General features: G+C 48.7%; 1 protein-coding gene across 1 annotated transcript; it reads right to left on the bottom strand.

Moving 5' to 3' along the window:
• Window positions 1–1607: 1607 nt before the first annotated feature.
• EIF3G (eukaryotic translation initiation factor 3 subunit G) lies at window positions 1608–19232 on the bottom strand. Its single transcript, XM_048488097.1, has 11 exons — window positions 19068–19232; window positions 16218–16267; window positions 12845–12964; window positions 12643–12731; window positions 9866–9925; window positions 8893–8997; window positions 7740–7929; window positions 7541–7648; window positions 6977–7113; window positions 4945–5051; window positions 1608–1713 (listed from the first exon to the last, which is right to left on the bottom strand). The coding sequence occupies exons 1-11, from the start codon at window positions 19085–19087 to the stop codon at window positions 1698–1700; spliced, it is 1002 nt and encodes a 333-aa protein (XP_048344054.1). The 5' UTR covers window positions 19088–19232; the 3' UTR covers window positions 1608–1697.
• Between the last annotated feature and the right edge of the window lie 212 nt (window positions 19233–19444).

Here is a 19444-nt window from a genome sequence, read left to right as displayed (position 1 = left end):
CCTTTCTCTCCTGCAGGAGACTCAAAGGGGCTTACAATCTCCTTGCCCTTCCCCCCTCACAACAAACACCCTGTGAGGTGGGTGGGGCTGAGAGAGCTCCGAGAAGCTGTGACTAGCCCAAGGTCACCCAGCTGGCGTGTGTGGGAGTGTACAGGCTAATCTGAATTCCCCAGAGAAGCCTCCACAGCTCAAGTGGCAGAGGAGGGAATCAAACCCGGTTCCTCCAGATTAGAATGCACCTGCTCTTAACCACTACGCCACACTTAGAACAGGGGAGTGGCAGCGACAAGAGACAGTTTAACCGCTCCCTGAGCTCCTGCTTCTTTTCTCCAAACTTTCCCCTTCGGGCCTTTCGTTGGTTAAGGACAGATGCAGTCCAAAAAAAGAGCAGCAAAGGATGCAGTACAGTTCTATTTGGGTGAGAGGCCAGTAATTTCTCATCACAGAGAAGATGGTGGACATGGTATTTGGGGGCAGGGGCTCAACTGGGTCTCTCTCCCTACCTTTGGTGATGACAAGCCCCTTTCCTGGCCGATGCTCGCTTTGGAGGGAAGATTCATTGGTGCCAGGCTTGGAAGCAAATGTTGGCGGCTCTGGCTCTCCAGACTATTGTTTACTGAGAGCCAGCGTGGTCTAGTGGTTAAGAGCAGGTGCACTCTAATCTGGAGAACTGGGTTTGATTCCCTGCTCAGCCACTTGAGCTGTGGAGGCTTATCCGGGGAATTCAGATTAGCCTGGGCACTCCCACACACGCCAGCTGGGTGACCTTGGGCGAGTCACAGTTCTTCGGAGCTCTCTCAGCCCCACCCACCTCAAAGGGTGTTTGTTGTGAGGGGGGGAGGGCAAGGAGATTGTAAGCCCCTTTGAGTCTCCCTACAGGAGAGAAAGGGGGGATATAAATCCAACTCTTCTTCATGAATACGCAAATCTGCCTTATGCTGAATCAGACCTTGGTCCAGCAAACTCAGTGTTGTCTACTCTGCCGGCAGCCGCTCTCCAAGGCTTCAGGCTAAGGTCCTTCATATCCTTTCCTGCCTGGCCCTTTTAACTGGAGATGCCGGGAATTGAGCCTGAGACCTTGGGCATGCCAATCACAGGTTCTATTACTGAGCCACAGCCCCTCCCCAGGGGCAGTCCTTACAGGAGACAAAGGGGGATAGAAATCCAAACTCTTCTTCTTATCTTCTTCATAGAGTAGAAGAGGAGTGCGTTTTTGACGGCAAGAGAGAAGCTACGAAACTCTTTCTTCCAGAAAGCACGCATAGCTAGTCTCCCTTCTAGCCTTCAAGCGGATAATCCTTTCACTACAATTTTTTGGCACTAGTTCACCTTGGCACCCCTTCTTTTAAAAAAACCAAACCCCGCTGCTTTCTCTTCTGCTGGACCTTGACATTGGCTTGGTACATTACTGTTAACTACTTTGTTGACCAAGAGTTGATTTGCAGGCAAGCAAATTCTATTCTATATCTCTACGTATGACTCACACAAAGAACTGCGACAGTAGACGGTCAGCTGGGTCAGAGTTTGCCGAGGAAAAGGAAGTGGGCCACCACTGAGGTGCAATTGTGCAACCCAAGCTTGCTTTGACAGAATGAGACACCACGGAACAGAGTGAACCGAACCTTTTATTGGTGACTGACAACTGTGGTTAAAACTGAAGAAGGCCGTTTCCAGGGAATGGTGCCAGGCAGCAAGTCTCAGTTGGTGGAAGGCCTAGAAGGGAAACAGGAACACTATTAAACATCTGGACAAGCAGGGAGAGTCTGCGATTGACTTGGGATTTGGTACAGAATGTGGAGAATCACCATGGAAGACAGCAAACCCTGGTTTCTAAGCTCGGTGATTGACTATAACAGCCAGAAGTGCGTACAGCTTCTGCTACGTTCTAAGAAACCGGACTTAACTGTAACCACCTTCTACTGTCCTGAACTTTATTTTACTTTGTTTACAGTCTATTTTTCTTCAGGTTCTCAAGTCTGGGATTTTCCTGGGAAGCCTTGCAAATGCTGCCTGCTTCTGAAATCTTCTCTCAATTAAAAAGGCGACTGCTAGATCAAGAGTTTCAAGTTCTGCAGGACAAGGCGAGAAGCAATTGCTCCCCCCTATTTTTTAATATCAAATTTAAAATCAATCACATGGCAGATTATTTGAGTTTACTTCAGGAGCCCAAGCATAGATGGATAATCACTAGGGCTCGATGTAACTCCTTCCCTTGCTCTATGCGACAAGGAAATGTCCTCATTGTATCACAGCGATTCAAACCATGGAACATATATTGCTCAACTGCCCCAAATACGAGGGATCTCGGACCAGACTTTTTGCTCGTTGTCCTGTAATCTTTAATGAATACTCTGCTGTGGGGAAGATTACGTTTCCACTAAACAATTCCGCCTCCGAGATTTTAACTTTTGTAGCTAGGTTCCTTATAGAAACTTTGAAATGATTACCTGCGATGGCTCTCATGTATGGGATACTTGTTTGGACAATGTTGGCTGTTATATGGATTCTATGCCTAATAAAGGTTTATATATATAAGTCTGCTGCTCAAGTCAGGCATTTACAGGACTCCAGCACAAAAGAGCAGCCGCCGCCACACCCAGAACTGTCAAGCATGTGCGTGCTTTCAAGTGGTTTCCAACGGATGTCGACCCTAATAATGAATGACTTCCAGAACATCCTGTCGTTAGCAACCTTGCTCAGGTCTTGCAAACTGCAGGCTGTGGCTTCCTTGACTGGGTCCATCCAGTTCATATCGAGTCTTCCTCTTTTCTGACGGCCTTCCACTTTTCCTAGCAGTACTGTCTCTTCCCGTGCCTCTTGTCTTCTCACGCTGTGACCCAGGTACAAGAAGCCTTGTAGCTTCCAGGGAGACTTCAGGTTTAATCTGATCTAGAACCCATTTATTTGTCTTTCTGGCGATCCAGGGTATCTGCCCGAGTCATAGGTGTCGAGAAATACTTTCTAACCTGCTTCCTAGCACAGATCAGGAACCTGCAATCTTTTGGAGCCTTTGTGGGGATCTTTGACTCAGGGTGCGGGGTGCAACCACAAAACGGCTACCACGGAAAGCAGAGCCACTCGCACATGCAGAAGCCCAACGAGTAATTTTTAAATACGCTTGGAAAGAGGCGAGGATAAAACCAACACTGTAGTAGCTGCTGCCACCAAAACGATATTATTTTAACCTGCACAGCCAATGAGATCTCCAGGGGCCAATCAGAAGCCTTGCTGGGCAGGAGCCCCACCTAATTTCTAAAAACACTTGGTGGGTGTCAAGAAAGGCATTAGTGGGTGCCACTGGGCGCCATGTTGTGGACCCTGACACAGATATTCAGTGCAGGTGCCTTGACAATCCTGGAAGAGGCCGGCCTTCGAAGACGCCTTCCTTTCTCCAAACATCAAATAATGAGGAATTATAAAATAACACCGAATGCCAAACGCCAATTCTGTGTAAAGGCCGGATCTGCTTGCGTCCTGTCATCACCACTCTGGGGAGTCCAGGAGATTGTGCCACCAATTATATCCGTTTATATCCTTGTCGAAGGCTTTCACGGCCGGAATCACTGGGTTGCTGTGTGGTTTCCGGGCTGTATGGCCATGTTCTAGCAGCATTCTCTCCTGACGTTTCACCTGCATCTGTGGCTGGCATCTTCAGAGAATCGTAGCTACGATCCTCTGAAGATGCCAGCCACGAATCGCGGGCTCTGTATCAGGAGAAGAATGCTGCTAAAGCATGTGTCTTACAGCTCCAAACGCTTTAATAGATCTAAGCTTGCGCTTTGTTTAGAGCAGCCAGACGCCACCTGCTTCTTATCGATCTCGGAAAGAGATGGGCAGCTTGAGAAAGCTTTGTGCTTTTGGGACCGTTCGGGGAAGGGGCGCTTAGCGAATTTGGCAAAAACCCTGCTGGAGTGTACCAGTTCGTACTCTGATCCAATAAACCTGATTTCTGCAATTCTAGAGTCTGGTTATTGGGAGGAGATTGACAGACACGGCAGTCTGTAACCAGGCTACATGAAGCACAGTCACAATATTAACGTATTGGTTAGTTCAATATATTTTCTAACTGGTTATTTTTTACATATGTATGAAAGCTTAACCCAATTATAATTTTTTTATCAATATCTATGAAATGCATTCATCCTTTATACAGTGCAAATAATGCTTCAATCAATTTCACATTACAGTCAATTTCACATTCAAATGTGAACTGTAAACTGTCAATTTAACATGCATGAAATGGTATAGAAATTCACGTACAGAAATAAAAGTCCTGGACGGACGTCCGGATTCAAAGTCTGTCCCATGTGTTAACTGTCAGCTTCTTCAAACAGGACTTGCTCTATAGTCCCTGACCAGTTTTTTGGGAAAAAAAAAACGTGTGCTACGTTCGGCGTGCTCAGAGCTTTTGAAGCTCTTCTGCTTTACTCAAGGAACATGAAATAGCCGCCCACAAATCATTTGCCTCGAAAGCAGTGTGCTTTCCAGTGAATTTCTAAACCATGTCCATGTATATTAAGAGGATACACTTCATTTTGATATGAAATGGACTGTAAACTGGGGACTGGTTTAAGTATTAGTTGCACTGTATAATGGGTGAATGCATTCCGTATATATTGATAACAATCACCGGAATACCTAAAAAAATCATTTATTATTTTTAAAAATAAATATATTTATACCCTGCTCATTCCTGGTAAAAGTGGGCATTAAAGCTTCTGATTAAGTCAGTACATTTCTGTTTTGCTTGTACCATCTTGGACTCGAATTCTCAACACAAATGGTGCTAGCCTGGCGTCCTTCCTGACACACTAGCTTTCTGTGTGCATGGAATGATCCCTTGCTGCTGGAAGACTAGTTTCTTTCAGAGACATCTGCTGTCTGGAAGGAGGTACCTGATTTCCTCTGGGAGACACCCCCCCCCCACCTCCCGGTGTTACTTACTTGGCCCATTCCACATTGAGGATCAAGTGATCGTAGCCGAAACCGGACACCCCTGCAATAGCCCTGGCAGCATCCTCGCGGCGGTGGAAGCTGATGAAGGCAAAGCCCTGAAATGGAAGAGACCCAGGAGGGTGAGGGAGGGGCTGTGGAAGAGCTGCTATCTGCCAGGTCCCTGATTAAATCCCTTAAAACAGGGGTGTGTCCAACTCTGGCCTTCCAGATGTTCATGGACTGAGATTCCCACCAGCCCCTGCCAGCATCATGGTGGCTGATGGGGATCATAGTCCATGAACATCTGCAGGGCCACAGCTAGACACCCCTGCATTAAAACAAAGATCTGGCAGGAAGTAATGCAAAAGACCTCAGCTGTGGAGTTGCTGTAAACCTGAGTAGACAAAACTGACCTTGGCGGCCAAGGATCTGTTTGGGGAGGGTTTGTGGCTCAGTGGAAGTCCCAAATTCGATCCCCAGCATTTCCGGTTAGAACAGACCTGGGCATTATACGGCCCGCGGGCCATATCCGGCCCGCTGGATGACCCTGACTGGCCCCCCTGCCTTGCTGGGGAGCGAGGCGCCTTTGAAAGCCCCGCAGAAGCCGGTTGCCTTGGCCCTGCCCTCCACAATATTTGGCCCTGCCCTCCACAAATAATTGCCCACCCCTGGGTTAGAAGGACCAGGTAGTTGGTGATGTGAAAGACCTCCGCCTGAGACCCTGGAGAGCAGCTGCCAGTCTGAGTAGGCGATGCAGACGTTGACGGACTAAGGATCTGATTCAGTCGAAGGCAGCTTCATGTGTGGGGAGGGGACGTGGCTCAGCAGCAAAGCCTCTGCTCAGAATGCAGAAGGCCCCAGGTTCAATCCCTGCACCTTCTAGTTAAAAGGATCAGGCAGGTGACAGACCCTTGTCGGAGACCCTGGACAACTGCTGTCAGTCAGAGCAGACAATACTGGCCTTGATAGACCAGCGGTGTCTAATTCAGTACAAGGAAGCTTCATGTGGGAAGGGGCTATATTGGAACTGCCCCCTCCGTTCGTGACCTGGGAGGTCCACCTGGATTCGTCTCTTTCCATGGAGACTCAGGTGGCCCATGTAACCCGGGTCGCGTTTTTCCACCTACGTCAAGCCCGACGGCTGGCCCCCTTCCTCTCCCAAGCTGATCTGGCCACTGTGATCCATGCAACGGTCACCTCCAGGCTAGACTATTGCAACTCGCTCTACGAGGGCCTTCCCTTGCGTCTGATTTGGAAACTGAAATTGGTCCAGAATGCAGCGGCTCGTATGCTCACAGGGGGTGCCACCAGAGATCACATCACACCTGTGCTTCGCTGTCTGCACTGGCTACCGATTGAATTCCGAATCACTTTCAAGGTGTTGGTATTAACCTTTAAGGCCTTGAGCGGCCTTGGGGGCCTCATTACACAGCGGAACAGTCTTACCCGCATAATGCGTCCAGAATCCGGTTCCTCTGCGTTCAGCAGAGGCCAATTTACTGGTGGTCCCTGGCCCCTCAATGATGCGGCTAGCCTCCACCCGGGCCAGAGTCTTTACAGCTCTGGCCCTGGCCTGGTGGAACGCTCTCCCTCCAGCTGTCAGGGCCCTGCGGGATCTTAACGAGTTCTGCAGGGCCTGTAAGACCGAGCTGTTCCGCCGGGCCTTTGGGGAGGCCGGCTGCTGATGGCCCCCCTGAACATCAGTGGGTCCTGCCGTCCCACTCCCCCCTTTTGTTTTAGGGGACTTGATAGTAGGCGCCATCTTTTATGCTGATTTTAATAATGCTGCGTTTTAATAGGATGGGGTTATTTTATATAGAGCCAAAAATTACCTAATATTTATTGGATTTTAGCTTTGATTTATGCGCTCTATTCTGTTTTGTTCACCGCCCTGAGCCCTTCGGGGGAGGGCGGTATAGAAATATAACCAAATAAATAAATAAATAAATAATGTATCTATGTGAGAATCAAAGAGGAAAGAGAAAGCTTTGCCTGCCCTCCAGCCTGTCCCCTGCCTGATTTGCAATCCCTCCCTCCTCACCTTGGACTGGCCGGTGGTCTTGTCCTTGGCCAAATAGATCCGGGAGATGGACCCAAAAGGGCGGAAGAGCTCCTGCAGGTCAGTCTCTCTGGTGTCCTCAGACAGGTTGGTAACCCGGATGGTGGCATTATCATCGGCTGAGGGGGGAGAAGAGAGACCACAGTTTGTTTCCAAGCAAACCTAGGTTTGCACAGAGTGAAGAAGAAGAACAAGAGTTGGATTTATATCCCCCCTTTCTCTCCTGTTAAGGAGACTCAAAGGGGCTTACAAACTCCTTTCCCTCTCCCCCCCCCCCACCTACAACAAACACCCTGTGAGATGGGTGGGGCTGAGAGAGCTCTGAAGAACTGTGACTCGCCCAAGGTCACTCAGCTGGCATTTGTTGGAGCGCACAAGCTAATCTGGTTCACCAGATAAGCTTCCACAGCTCAAGTGGCAGAGCGGGGAATCAAACCCGGTTCCTCCAGATTAACCTGTTCTTAACCACACTGGTGGGGCGGCCCAAACCACTGACTGCCAGCAGTAATAGCCGCCTGAGGCAGATTCCGTTCTGACGCCACCTACCTCTCCGGTTGGGCTGCATTGACTCCCCTCTGCGGCTGGCTCCGTCTCTCAGGCTAGGAGGCACATATTTCCCAGTCTTGCTCTGCTGGGCTTGCACAGGCTCTGGTTCTGCAGAAATGAGAGGCACCGATTTAGAGACAGGCTGAGCTCCAGCTTCCTTCCCACCCTCGTGCCCTTCCAAGATTCCCAGCTCCCTCACCTCCTGGCAGTTTTTCCTTCTCGCCTGTTGAGAGGCCCAGCTGTTCAGCCAGCTCCTTCTGCATGGGCCCCAGCGTGTCCTTGTAAGGGCAGCGAGTGGTCCAGTGGTCGCCCTTGCAGATACGGCAGGAGACGATCTTGCCCCCTTTCAGCTTGTTCATGGGATCTTCCTCCTCTTGGCAGTTCAGGTCCTGTCAAAAGGAACAGTTAAGGGAATGACCAAAAGCTCATTTTCCCAGCCATTTGGAGGCCAGGCAAGCCCAACTCTGGTCAAGCTTGCCAGGCTGGCCTGCTGATGCACTTCTTTGCTTGCCAAGGCAGGGGAATCCAAAGCACTCGGCCTCCGGCCTGCAATACAAACGCACGGTAATTACACTGGCTCCCGATCTGCGGCAGAACTCAATCCAACTTGTTGGTTTTGACCTTTAAAGATCTCTGTGGTGGGATCGTGGTGCTCTTACGTCCCAGCCTAGTGGACAGGCTCTCCTGGCTGCCCCATCGATCAAAGGAGCTCACCTGACAGGCACATGAGACAGCGTCTTTCCAGTGGAAGCCACGTGATCGCGGAACAACCTCCCCAGAGCGGCGAGTCTTGTTCTCTCATTTTCAATCTTTGGGAGACACTCGAAGATGGCTTTATTTAGCGCTGCCTTTAGTTAAGTTTGGGCAGTCCTGAGTTTGTGATTTCCAGCTTTGGTTTTTATGCTTTAATGTGTTTTGTGTTATTTGTTTTTATCGACGCTGAAAGCCGCCTTGAGCTCCACAAGGAAAAAAGGCAGCTGTGAAATATTTTAAACAAACAAATAAAGAGGCACCAGTCCACCGCGCATCTCCAAAACCCTGTTCTCTTCTGAACATCAGATGATACGTTATGCTCATTTCTGCATTCTCTAGTCCTGCAATTCAGTTTAAATGTTTGTTACTTTTTGTTTTAAACTTGCACGATCTGACTTGAGTCAGCAAAAAATCTCCACTATAAATGAAGCCCCCCACCTATGCCCTCTAGACGTTCATGGATTACAATTCCTGTCTGCTTTGCCACTTGGCCATGCTGGCAGGGGCTGATGGGAATTGTAGTCCATGAACATCTGGAGGGACACAGATTGGAGACCCCTTGAATTAACTCCTTAAATTCCCTCTGCTCTGGCACTCACCTCCTTGCTGGTAATGAAAGTCATGAAGACATCATCGCTGACAGTGGTTGTAGCCACATTTGGGCCAGGAGCATCGAATTCTGAGTTGCCAAACTTCTTCCAGTTCTAGGGAAAGAGAATGACAGAACTAGCTGGAGCTTCCAGCTTTGCTTGTAATCATCAAAAGGCTAGAATGACTTCAGGGCTGAAGTCTCAAGTCCCCAACAAGCAGATCCCAAATGCAGAGTGAGTTACTTAGGAACTCAAAAAAGAAATGCACCGAGATTCCTCGGAAAAAAACAGGTGTGAGAAAAGCAGCCAAGATGATACGACAGAATACAGGGATTCTCGGTGCTTAAGTCCCCGACAGTGCTGGAGAGCAACAGAAAGGGTTTGCTTTAATGGAAACTGTACAAGACTTCTTATGAAAAATCATGAAGGTGAACCGGTCCGGGAAGAGTCTCTTTCTAATCTGGAGAACTGGGTTTGATTACCCACTCCTTCACCTGAGTGGCAGAGGCTTATCTGGTGAACCAGATGTGTTTCTGCACTCCTACATCCCTGCTGGGTGACCTTGGTCTAGTCACAGTTCTTTGGAACTCTCTCAGCCCCACCTATCTCACAAGGTGTTTGTTGTGGGGAGAGGAAGGGAAAGGAGCTTGTAAGCCACCGTGAGTCTCCTTACAGGAGAGAAAGGTGGGGTGTAAATCTAAACTCCTCTTCTTCTTCCTTTGCATGCAGAAGGTCGTGAACTCAATCCTAGCATCTCCGGTTAAAAAGATATGGTGGCAATTGACGTGAGAGACCTCTGCTTGAAACTCTGGAGAGCAGCTGCCAATCAGAGTAGGCAATGCTGACCTTGATGGGCTGATTCAACCCAAGGCAGCCTCGTGTGTCCTTGGGGTTCTAAGCTTGCTGCTGCACGGCAAATTCAGGAGGAGTGAAAATGACTTAAACGAGCTCTTTGTGTGGCCATCCTGGCTTCCCTGCTCACCTTTCGCCTCGCCACAGCCTTGGACGCCTTCCGGGTCTCGATCCGAAAAGTGCGAATGATCTGCCAAATACAACAGCAACTTAGTGTTTGGGGAGGGCCTCGGGGGAAGAGCAGCTGCTTGGCGTGCAGGAGACCCCAGGTTCAATCCCCAGCATCCCCAAGTACAAAGGACCAGGTGGCAGGTGATTTGAAAGGCCTCCACCTGAGCCCCTGGGGATCTGCTGCCAGTCTGCGTAGGCAGGAGGGACCACGGAGGACCCAGGAGGAGGCATTTGGGAAGGAGCTGTAGCTCAGTAGAAGAGCCAGCGTGGTGTCGTGGTTCAGGGCAGGTGCACTCTAATCTGGAGAACCAGGTTTGATTCCCTGCTCTGCCTCTTGAGCTGTGGAGGCTTATCTGGGGAACCAGATTAGCCTGTGCACTCCTACACATGCCAGCTGGGTGACCTTGGGCGAGTCACAGGTCTTTGGGGCTCTCTCAGCAGTGGCGTAGGAGGTTAAGAGCTCGTGTATCTAATCTGGAGGAAGCGGGTTTGATTTTGGACTGCATCTGTCCTTAACCAACGGAAGGCCCGAAGGGGAAAGTTTGGAGAAAAGAAGCAGGAGCTCAGGGAACGGTTAAACTGTCTCTTGTCGCTGCCACTCCCCTGTTCTAAGTGTGGCGTAGCGGTTAAGAGCAGGTGCATTCTAATCTGGAGGAACTGGGTTTGATTCCTTGCTCTGCCACTTGAGCTGTGAAGGCTTATCTGGGGAATTCAGATTAGCCTGTACACTCCCACACACGCCAGCTGGGTGACCTTGGGCGAGTCACAGCTTCTCGGAGCTCTCTCAGCCCCACCTACCTCACAGGGTGTTTGTTGTGAAGGGGGAAGGGCAAGGAGATTGTAAGCCACTTTGAGTCTCCTGCAGGAGAGAAAGGGGGGATATAAATCCAAACTACTACTACTACTACTACTACCACCCTCCTCCTCCTCGTCATGCTGAAGGCCCCAAGTTCAATCTCCAGTTAAAAGCATGTGGGGGTGGGAGGGAAGCCCATCATCTTGTCATGGCCCACCCTCCCTGGGGGAAAGGGTAGGGAAGGGGGGAAGGAACTAGTCATCTGGTTGTGGTTCACCCACCCTGGGGGGGAATATAGGGTTAGGGGGGAAAGGGGGAGGGCTTCCGGCATCTGGTTGTGGCCCACCTACCCTGGGTGGAAGGGAGGGGGCCTGTCATCTGGCATGGCCCACCCACCTGGGGGGAGGGGGTCCATCACCTGATTGCAACCCACTCACCCTGGGGGGAAGGGGATAGGGGTTTGGAATCTGGTTGTGACAAACGCACCTTGAGAGAAGGGGCCCGTCATCTGGTTGTGGTCCACCCACCTGGGGAAGAAGGGTAGGGAGGGGACCCATCGTCTGGTCAAGGCCCACCCACCCTGGGGGGAAGGGGGCCTATGTCAGCGTGCGCTTAACATCTTAAGGTCTGGGGCCCCTCTGGGTTGCTGAATCTTGCCATTCATTGCTTTTTCTCTCTCTGTGCTTGCAACTACAGATAACAGCGGCATCTTTGGACTTCTTCGTGTTGGGAGGGGCAGCCAGAGGGCTCCATATCTTTCCCTAGACCTTGGGAAGGGACTTTCGTTTTCCTCTACTTTTGCTTTGCATAGCTGGGGGCGGGGGAGGGAGTGGGCTGTGGGGTTAATAAACCTTTGGGAAGTTGGGGTGTGGGTTAGAACTGGCTTTACCAAAGCCAGGGGTTCGATGTTCATTCCAAAGAAGACTTCTGATTGAGAGAAAATCCAGAGCCTGTCACTGAATGAATCGTAGACCTGACAGCCTATCACCTAATCATGACCTGTCTACCTGCCTTGGGTGGAAGGGTAGGGAGGGGGAGTTGATGCGAAAGGCCTCTGCCAGAGACCCTGGCAAGCTGCCGCCGCCAGTTTGAGCAGACAAGACTTACTCTGACGGACCGAGTTACTATAAGGAAGCTTCACGGGTGTGAACTGAGTGGCGAACGCCAGGAAAACGCCAGCACTTGTGGTGTGCTCAAGGCCAGAATTCCAGATGTCCTCATAGAGCACAGGTGTCAAACTCACGGCCCTCCAGATGTTATGGACTACAGTTCCCATCATCCCCTGCCAGCATCATACTGGCAGGGGATGATGGGAACTGCAGTCCATCACATCTGGAGGGCTGCGAGTTTGACACCTATGTCATAGAGCAGTGGTGGCGAACCTATGGCATGGGTGCCAGAGGTGGCACTCAGAGCCCTCTCTGTGGGCACTCGTGCACTGAGTTCATCATGTGGGAGGGGTTGGAAAATCACCCCCCCCACACACACATCTAGACTGGCTTGGGCATGATCCTTTACCTGGGAGTAAGCTCGGTTGCTGGCAATGGAGCTTGCTTCTGAGTAAACCCTCCTAGGATCGTGATTCACCCATTTGAAGCGTTGCACAGTTGCTTCACCAAGCTTACTCCTGAGTAACGCATGCCTCGGAGCACACCGTTTTTTTCTAAACTAAAACCTCAGTATTCAGGTTAAATGGCCGTGTTGGCACTTTGTGATAGATAAGTGGGTTTGGGGTTGCAATTTGGGCACTCAAAAAGGTTCGCCATCACTGTCATAGAGGCTATGGCCCAGCACCACTTACAAGGTCTACCCAAAAGCCACAGCCAGCTCCCTCTGTCTGAAGGATGTGAGCACCAGGGGCGGGGTGGGATGGGGGGGCTGGAGGGAAAGCCTTGCACCTTCACACCAGGACAGAAGGCCCAGAAAGCTGCTCCACTCACTTTCACCTTGCTGCCGTCCTCCTCTTCCTTGTACTCGGTCACCGTTTTGATGTTGCCATTGATAAGTTCCTTGGGTGACGGGAGGGGTTCTGCGAACGAAGAGGGAGGGAAACAGAGGGTGAGGCCGGTCTCTGCCCCACCCCCAGGGTTCAGCCCCTTCCCAGGATGCCAACCCAAGCGGCTCAGCTCGCCAGATTCCTACCTCCTTTCACCAGCTCCGGCTCAGCGACGCGCTCGACGCTCACCACCTCAGTCAGGGGGATGTCCTTCAGCAGTTCGCTGGTGACGCATTTCTCTGCGTGGGGAAACAAAGCTGCTTCGGCTGCAGCAGCCGAGGAAAATACGTTAGGGTTTTAGACCACGCTCAGCTTCCTTTCACAAACCACAGAGAAGTGCTACAAATATCCTGATTATACCGGGCCTGATCCTAATTCTTTCTTCTCGTCTCCCCCCCCCCCCCCCCGCCCACACACACACACTTGAAAGCTGTCCTGGGAATCCACACTGCATTGCTGCTGTTAGACACCTGGGGTTGTCTCCTGTGCTGGCTGGCAGAGTTGCATGAGATAAGGGGATTCAGCCAGATTCCTTTCTAGTTGAGAGGGAAGAGTCGGGTTCCTTATGAGGAGAGGAGAGGCTGCAGCGTTTGGGACTCTTTAGTTTGGAGAGGAGACGTCTGAGGGGGGATATGATTGAAGTCTACAAAATTATGCATGGGGTAGAAAATGTTGACAGAGAGAAATTTTTCTCTCTTTCTCACAATACTAGAACCAGGGGGCATTCATTGAAAATGCTGGGGGGAAGAATTAGGACTAATAAAAGGAAACACTTCTTCACGCAACGTGTGATTGGTGTTTGGAATATGCTGCCACAGGAGGTGGTGATGGCCACTCACCTGGATAGCTTTAAAAGGGGCTTGGACAGATTTATGGAGGAGAAGTCGATCTATGGCTACCAATCTTGATCCTCCTTGATCTCAGATTGCAAATGCCTTAGCAGACCAGGTGCTCGGGAGCAGCAGCAGCAGAAGGCCCTTGCTTTCACATCCTGCAGGTGAGCTCCCAAAGGCACCTGGTGGGCCACTGCGAGTAGCAGAGAGCTGGACTAGATGGACTCTGGTCTGATCCAGCAGGCTATTTCTTATGTTCTTAAGGCCATTGCTTTCACCTCCTGCACATGAGCTCCCAAAGGCACCTGGTGGGCCACTGCGAGTAGCAGAGTGCTGGACTAGATGGACTCTGGTCTGATCCTGCAGGCTAGTTCTTATGTTCTTAAGGCCATTGCTTTCACCTCCTGCCTGTGAGCTCCCAAAGGCACCTGGTGGGCCACTGCGAGTAGCAGAGTGCTGGACTAGATGGACTCTGGTCTGATCCAGCAGGCTCTTTCTTATGTTCTTAAGGCCATTGCTTTCACCTCCTGCACGTGAGCTCCCAAAGGCACCTGGTGGGCCACTGCGAGTAGCAGAGTGCTGGACTAGATGGACTCTGGTCTGATCCAGCAGGCTCGTTCTTATGTTCTTAAGGCCATTGCTTTCACCTCCTGCACGTGAGCTCCCAAAGGCACCTGGTGGGCCACTGCGAGTAGCAGAGTGCTGGACTAGATGGACTCTGGTCTGATCCAGCAGGCTCTTTCTTATGTTCTTAAGGCCATTGCTTTCACCTCCTGCACATGAGCTCCCAAAGGCACCTGGTGGGCCACTGCGAGTAGCAGAGTGCTGGACTAGATGGACTCTGGTCTGATCCAGCAGGCTAGTTCTTATGTTCTTATGTTCCTCTGGGATGGGGTGGGCGGCTTGGAATTGGGCGGCTGGTCATTGCTTTCGGTATTCGAAGAGGGTTTTTGGTGGGGGTTCCCCAGTTCTGCCAACAAATGTCTGGTGGGCTATTTTACCTGAACTGCTGTTTCTGAATAAAAACTTTGGCTAAAACAGAAGTGCTTTCCCTGAACAGTCCAGGGGTCCTGAACATACAGTCCCTTCTATAATGATCTGAGATATATATTTATTACACCCATCTTCCACGTATCTTGGGAACATCGAAAGAATTGTATACCGCATTCCTCCTTGCAGACCTTGAATCTGGACCCTCAGACAGAGTTGCCAGATTCTGAGCAGCCGGCAGAGTCTTCTGAGGCAGCTGGATTTGGTGACATATATTTGCTTTTATATTTTGTTAACGGAAAATGTTATATGTATTCTTACCACTGCTCTGCTAATATACCGCATATACTCGCGTATAAGTCGAATTTTTCAGCACATTTTTGTGCTTAAAAAGCCGCCCTCGACTTATACACGAGCCAGGTGTATTTTTAAAAACATTTTAGGGTTTTAACTTTGTCAGCCGCCAGGGGGCGCAGTTTTTAGGCTAGCGGCACCAAAATTTCAGGGATTTTTCAGGAGACTATCCTGATGATATCACCCAAGTTTGGTAAAGTTTGGTTCAGGGGGTCCAAAGTTATGGATCCCCAAAGGGGGTGCCCCCATTGTTTCCAATGGGAGCTAATAGTAGATGGGGCTACATTTTGAGGGTCCATAACTTTGGACCCCTTAAACCAAACTTCACCAAACCTGGGTGGTATCATCAGGAGGGTCTCCTAAAGATACTCTGAAATGTTGGTACTGCTAACATAAATATTCCTCCCCTGACCAAAAATCCAGTTTTGAAGGATTTTAACTCTTGTTTGCTGGTTGGTTGCTGGTTGAGCTAAGGTTTTTGTACTTTTAAAGTTATTGATGAGACCATATTGTTTTTGTTGACCCCTTTTTCCACTTACAGAGCTAGTTTACTGTTTTTCTTTGAAATAAACATTCAAAAACATTTAACCTACTGATGCCTCAATTAATGTAATTTTATTGGTTTCTATTTTTATTTTTGAAATTTACCAGTTGCTGCTGCATTTCCCATATGCAAGTCAATAAGTTTTCCCATTTTTTTGTGGTAAAATTAGGTGCCTTGACTTATATGCGGGTCGACTTATACACGAGTATATACGGTATGTTTATTCTGCTGTTCTGTCACTGTAATAAATTACTAAATGTTGGGATCAGACTCGTTTCTTAAAAGCACAGAGTTCTTTACAGTATCTCAAGGGGAACTGGGTGGCCAGACTGGAATGCACCGTGGACGGGGACAATGTGACTGTCTGTCTGTCTATCTATCAACAATAACCTGAAAGCACCAGAAAGGGCTAGCAATGAATGAACAGACAAGTAAACAATCCCTAAAGCAGATGCTAATTGGGCCAGCAGCATTTATCTCAGAATGCAGGGATATCAATTTCCATGCCCTGCAGTAGAAAGCTGGAGAAGACACGGAAAAATGAAACCGGGAGCAAGCTGGAACAAAAGGTTTAGAACCCATATTCCTGTGTAGAAACATGGTCCTCCAAAAGAAATGTATTCCAGCGGAGCTCTCTTTTGCGCTTTTCCTGGTGAGGACTGCACACAGATATCAGACGAGGAATATGATGATCTCTAGAGAGTTTTTGCAGCAATGGGAGCTCTGAGCAAGACTATGAAGGGATATGATTATTCTATAGCTTAGCGCACCCCCCCCCCCACAAAAGCAATTTCTCACCATCATCTCCTCCTTCTTCTTCCACTTGGTCTGCCCAGCTGGGCTTGGAGCTGAAACAGACAGATGAGGTTAAGGAGCTGTTCTCAGGCACCTCAAATACCCACATCCTTTCCTGAACCTCCAAATCTCAGCAGATGCTCTTTCTGACCCCTTCCTAAGCATTCACTACTATTCAGCACTCACACAATGGGAGGGGGGATTCATACATCCCACATGCTGTTATCAACAGAAAACGCACTGGCCCCAAAGGAAGGAACATCCCCTTGACCTGGCAGCTTTCTACACACACGGAACTGCTTTAGCTTGGGAGGAATGCTCAGACACGTGAGCTGCCAGCTGCAAGAGAGAGCCCAGACACAACCAGATAGACTTGCCCATCCTGTTCCTCCAGTTCAGTTCACCTTTCAGTTCAGGCCTAGTTTTCCAACACAATTTTTTCCACTGCCATTTTTTTCCCGTGGGGGGAAAAATGTCTACCTTACATATGTCTATTATGTCAGGGATCTTGTGCTGCAAATCAATTAAGTTAGGTGGGTTAAATTTTTTAGAACTGTGTCTTTTGGGTGCACGTATTCTGGGTCTGTGGAAGTTTAAATTATGGTTTCATGACGTATGCTTTGTTAGTCATTCTGGTAGCCCTTACATGGTTAAAAAGGCAGACCACACACTTTATAAATAAGTCAAATAAACAAAGGATAAACCTGAATGCTTGTATATTAAGGTCACCAACGGGGGAGATGAAAAGGATATAAGCCACGTTGGGTCCCCATCGAGGGGAAAGTTAGGATATAAATAAAATACATTTTAAAATGCTACAGAGTCCACCCTCCAAAGCAGTCATTTTTTCCCAGGGGAGCTGATCTCTGACCCTGGGAGATAAACAGCAATTCCAGGAGATCTCCAGGCTTTATCAACAGTTAATGGCGTAGGTCCACCTGTAAGGTAAAAGTGATGCCTCACAGCACCAAATGAGTAAAAGATGAAACACAACTGCACGGGTCAAAAAAAGGGCTGTGAAAATATTTACTGACCCCTCGCATCCTGGACATAAACTGTTTCAACTCTTACCCTCTAAACGTCGCTACAGAGCACTGCACACCAAGACAACTAGACATAAGAACAGTTTTTTCCCAAATGCCATCACTCTGTTAAACAAATAATTCCCTCGATAATGTTAAACTATTTATTATATACTTATTATATAATTACTGCACTACTTTTTTTCATCATTCCTATTACCCATCTCCTCCCACTTATGACTGTATGACTATAGCCTGTGCTGACATTTTATTTTATTTTATTTTATGATTTTACATTTTATGTTTTCATTACTACTGATTGTTTCCTGATTGCTTACTAGACCTATATGACAATCATTAAGTGCTGTACCTTATGATTCTTGACAAATGTATTTTTCTTTTATGTACACTGAGAGCATATGCACCAGAGACAAATTCCTTGTGTGTCCAATCACACTTGGCCAATAAAGATTCTATTCTATTCTATTCCTTATCATAAATGACCCTTTAAATAACTCTAACCCAGTGATGGCGAACCTTTTCGAGACCAAGTGCCCAAATTGCAACCCAAAACCCACTTATTTATCGCAAAGTGCCAATCCGGCAATTTAACTGGAATACTGAGGTTTCAGTTTTTTTAAAAAATGGTTGGCTCCAAGGCACGCGTTACTCAGGGGTAAGCTTAGTGAAGCAACTGTGCAATGCTTCAAATGGGTGAATCACGATCCTAGGAGGGTTTACTCAGAAGCAAGCCCCATTGCCAGCAACCAAGTTTACTCCCAGGTAAAGGATCATGCCCAGACAAGCCTAGATGTATGTGTGTGTGTGTGTGTGGGGTGATTTTCCACCCCCCTCCCACATGATGAACTCTGTGCGCAAGTGCCCACAGAGAGGGCTCTGAGTGCCACCTCTGGCACCCGTGCCATAGGTTCGCCATCACTGCTCTAACCCTATCTTTTTCTTTAACAGGTAATAAACAAAGAAAACCTTTCTGAAGAAACTAAAATAAATAAAGATTGTATAGATGTTTGCCAATAAACAAAAATGAGTGAACTGTTCTCTGCTTTTGTCTTATTTACACTGTAATATGTATTCGGCAGAAGCATCTGTAAGAGAGTTAGAGTTACTTAAAAGAGTAATCCCAGGTGTGTTACGCTTTTTATGCATTTGATGCAGTGAGGCATCATTTTTTTTAACTTGAGGGCTGGCAACTCTGCAGTCCAGAGCTATCCATCCCGCATCTGCCTTCCTTTAACGCTATTTAAATTGAGCTATTATTTTAAATTTTTAAAAGCTATTTATTTATTTATTTGTGCAATTTATACACCTTCCAGGTTCAGGGTCATTTCCATCTTCCTCCAAATATAACAATACAATAATATGACAACAAAAATAAGCCAGTATAAATAGTTTTAAAATTTACAATATAACAGAAGATAAAATACACGGGGGGGAAAAAACCCAATACACAAAATTCACGAAAACGTTAAAAAAAAAAAACCAAGCTCATTCACGTATCAAATAAAACTGAGCTATTATTTTAACAATAATTTTGTCAATTAAGTAACAATTATTTTAATTAAGTAAAAATTAATTAACAATTATTTTATTAGTTAACAATTAATTAACAATTATTTTAACAATTAGATAATTTAAATTTGAACTGGGAATATCCCCCATTCCAACCCACCCCAACGGCTCCTCTGACCCCAGGAGGCTCCCCCCCTCTTCCCCTGCCCAGGGGGGGTCCCCGCAAGGACACGTGCTCGTCCCCATTCCCACACGTGCTCCTGCCTTCCCCCCCCCCCCCCCCGAAATTCCCTCTCCTCACTCGTAGTCCCCGGTCGGCATGGCCGCCCGCCACAGAACCGGCCCGGGCAGAAAAGCGAAGGCCTCGGACGGCGCCGCTGCGACTCCCACACCGCGCAGGCCGGAAGGCTTCCGGGGCCGCGGAGGATTCTGGGAGAGCGCGAGCTTCTTCGGCCCGCCCGGACGGAATCTCTGAGCGACCACACAGGCCGTGGACGGCTTCGCGGTGTGGGCGTGGCCAGTGCTGGAGAAGGGGGTGGGAGGAAAGGCGGTCATAAGGGAAAGGGAAAGCGATGCGCTGCCTCGACTTCAGGGGCAAAGCGACAGCAGCCCTTGAGCATGGTGGGAAATCCCTTGCGAGTTTTGGGCAGACCTGGGCAGTGGCTTTCGGGGCGTTTC

This window comes from Sphaerodactylus townsendi, linkage group LG03, assembly GCF_021028975.2.
Source record: "Sphaerodactylus townsendi isolate TG3544 linkage group LG03, MPM_Stown_v2.3, whole genome shotgun sequence".
Classification (NCBI taxonomy): Eukaryota; Metazoa; Chordata; class Lepidosauria; order Squamata; family Sphaerodactylidae; genus Sphaerodactylus; species Sphaerodactylus townsendi.
The sequence above is the reverse complement of the archived record's forward strand: the minus strand, read 5'-3'. Positions and strand labels throughout refer to the sequence as shown.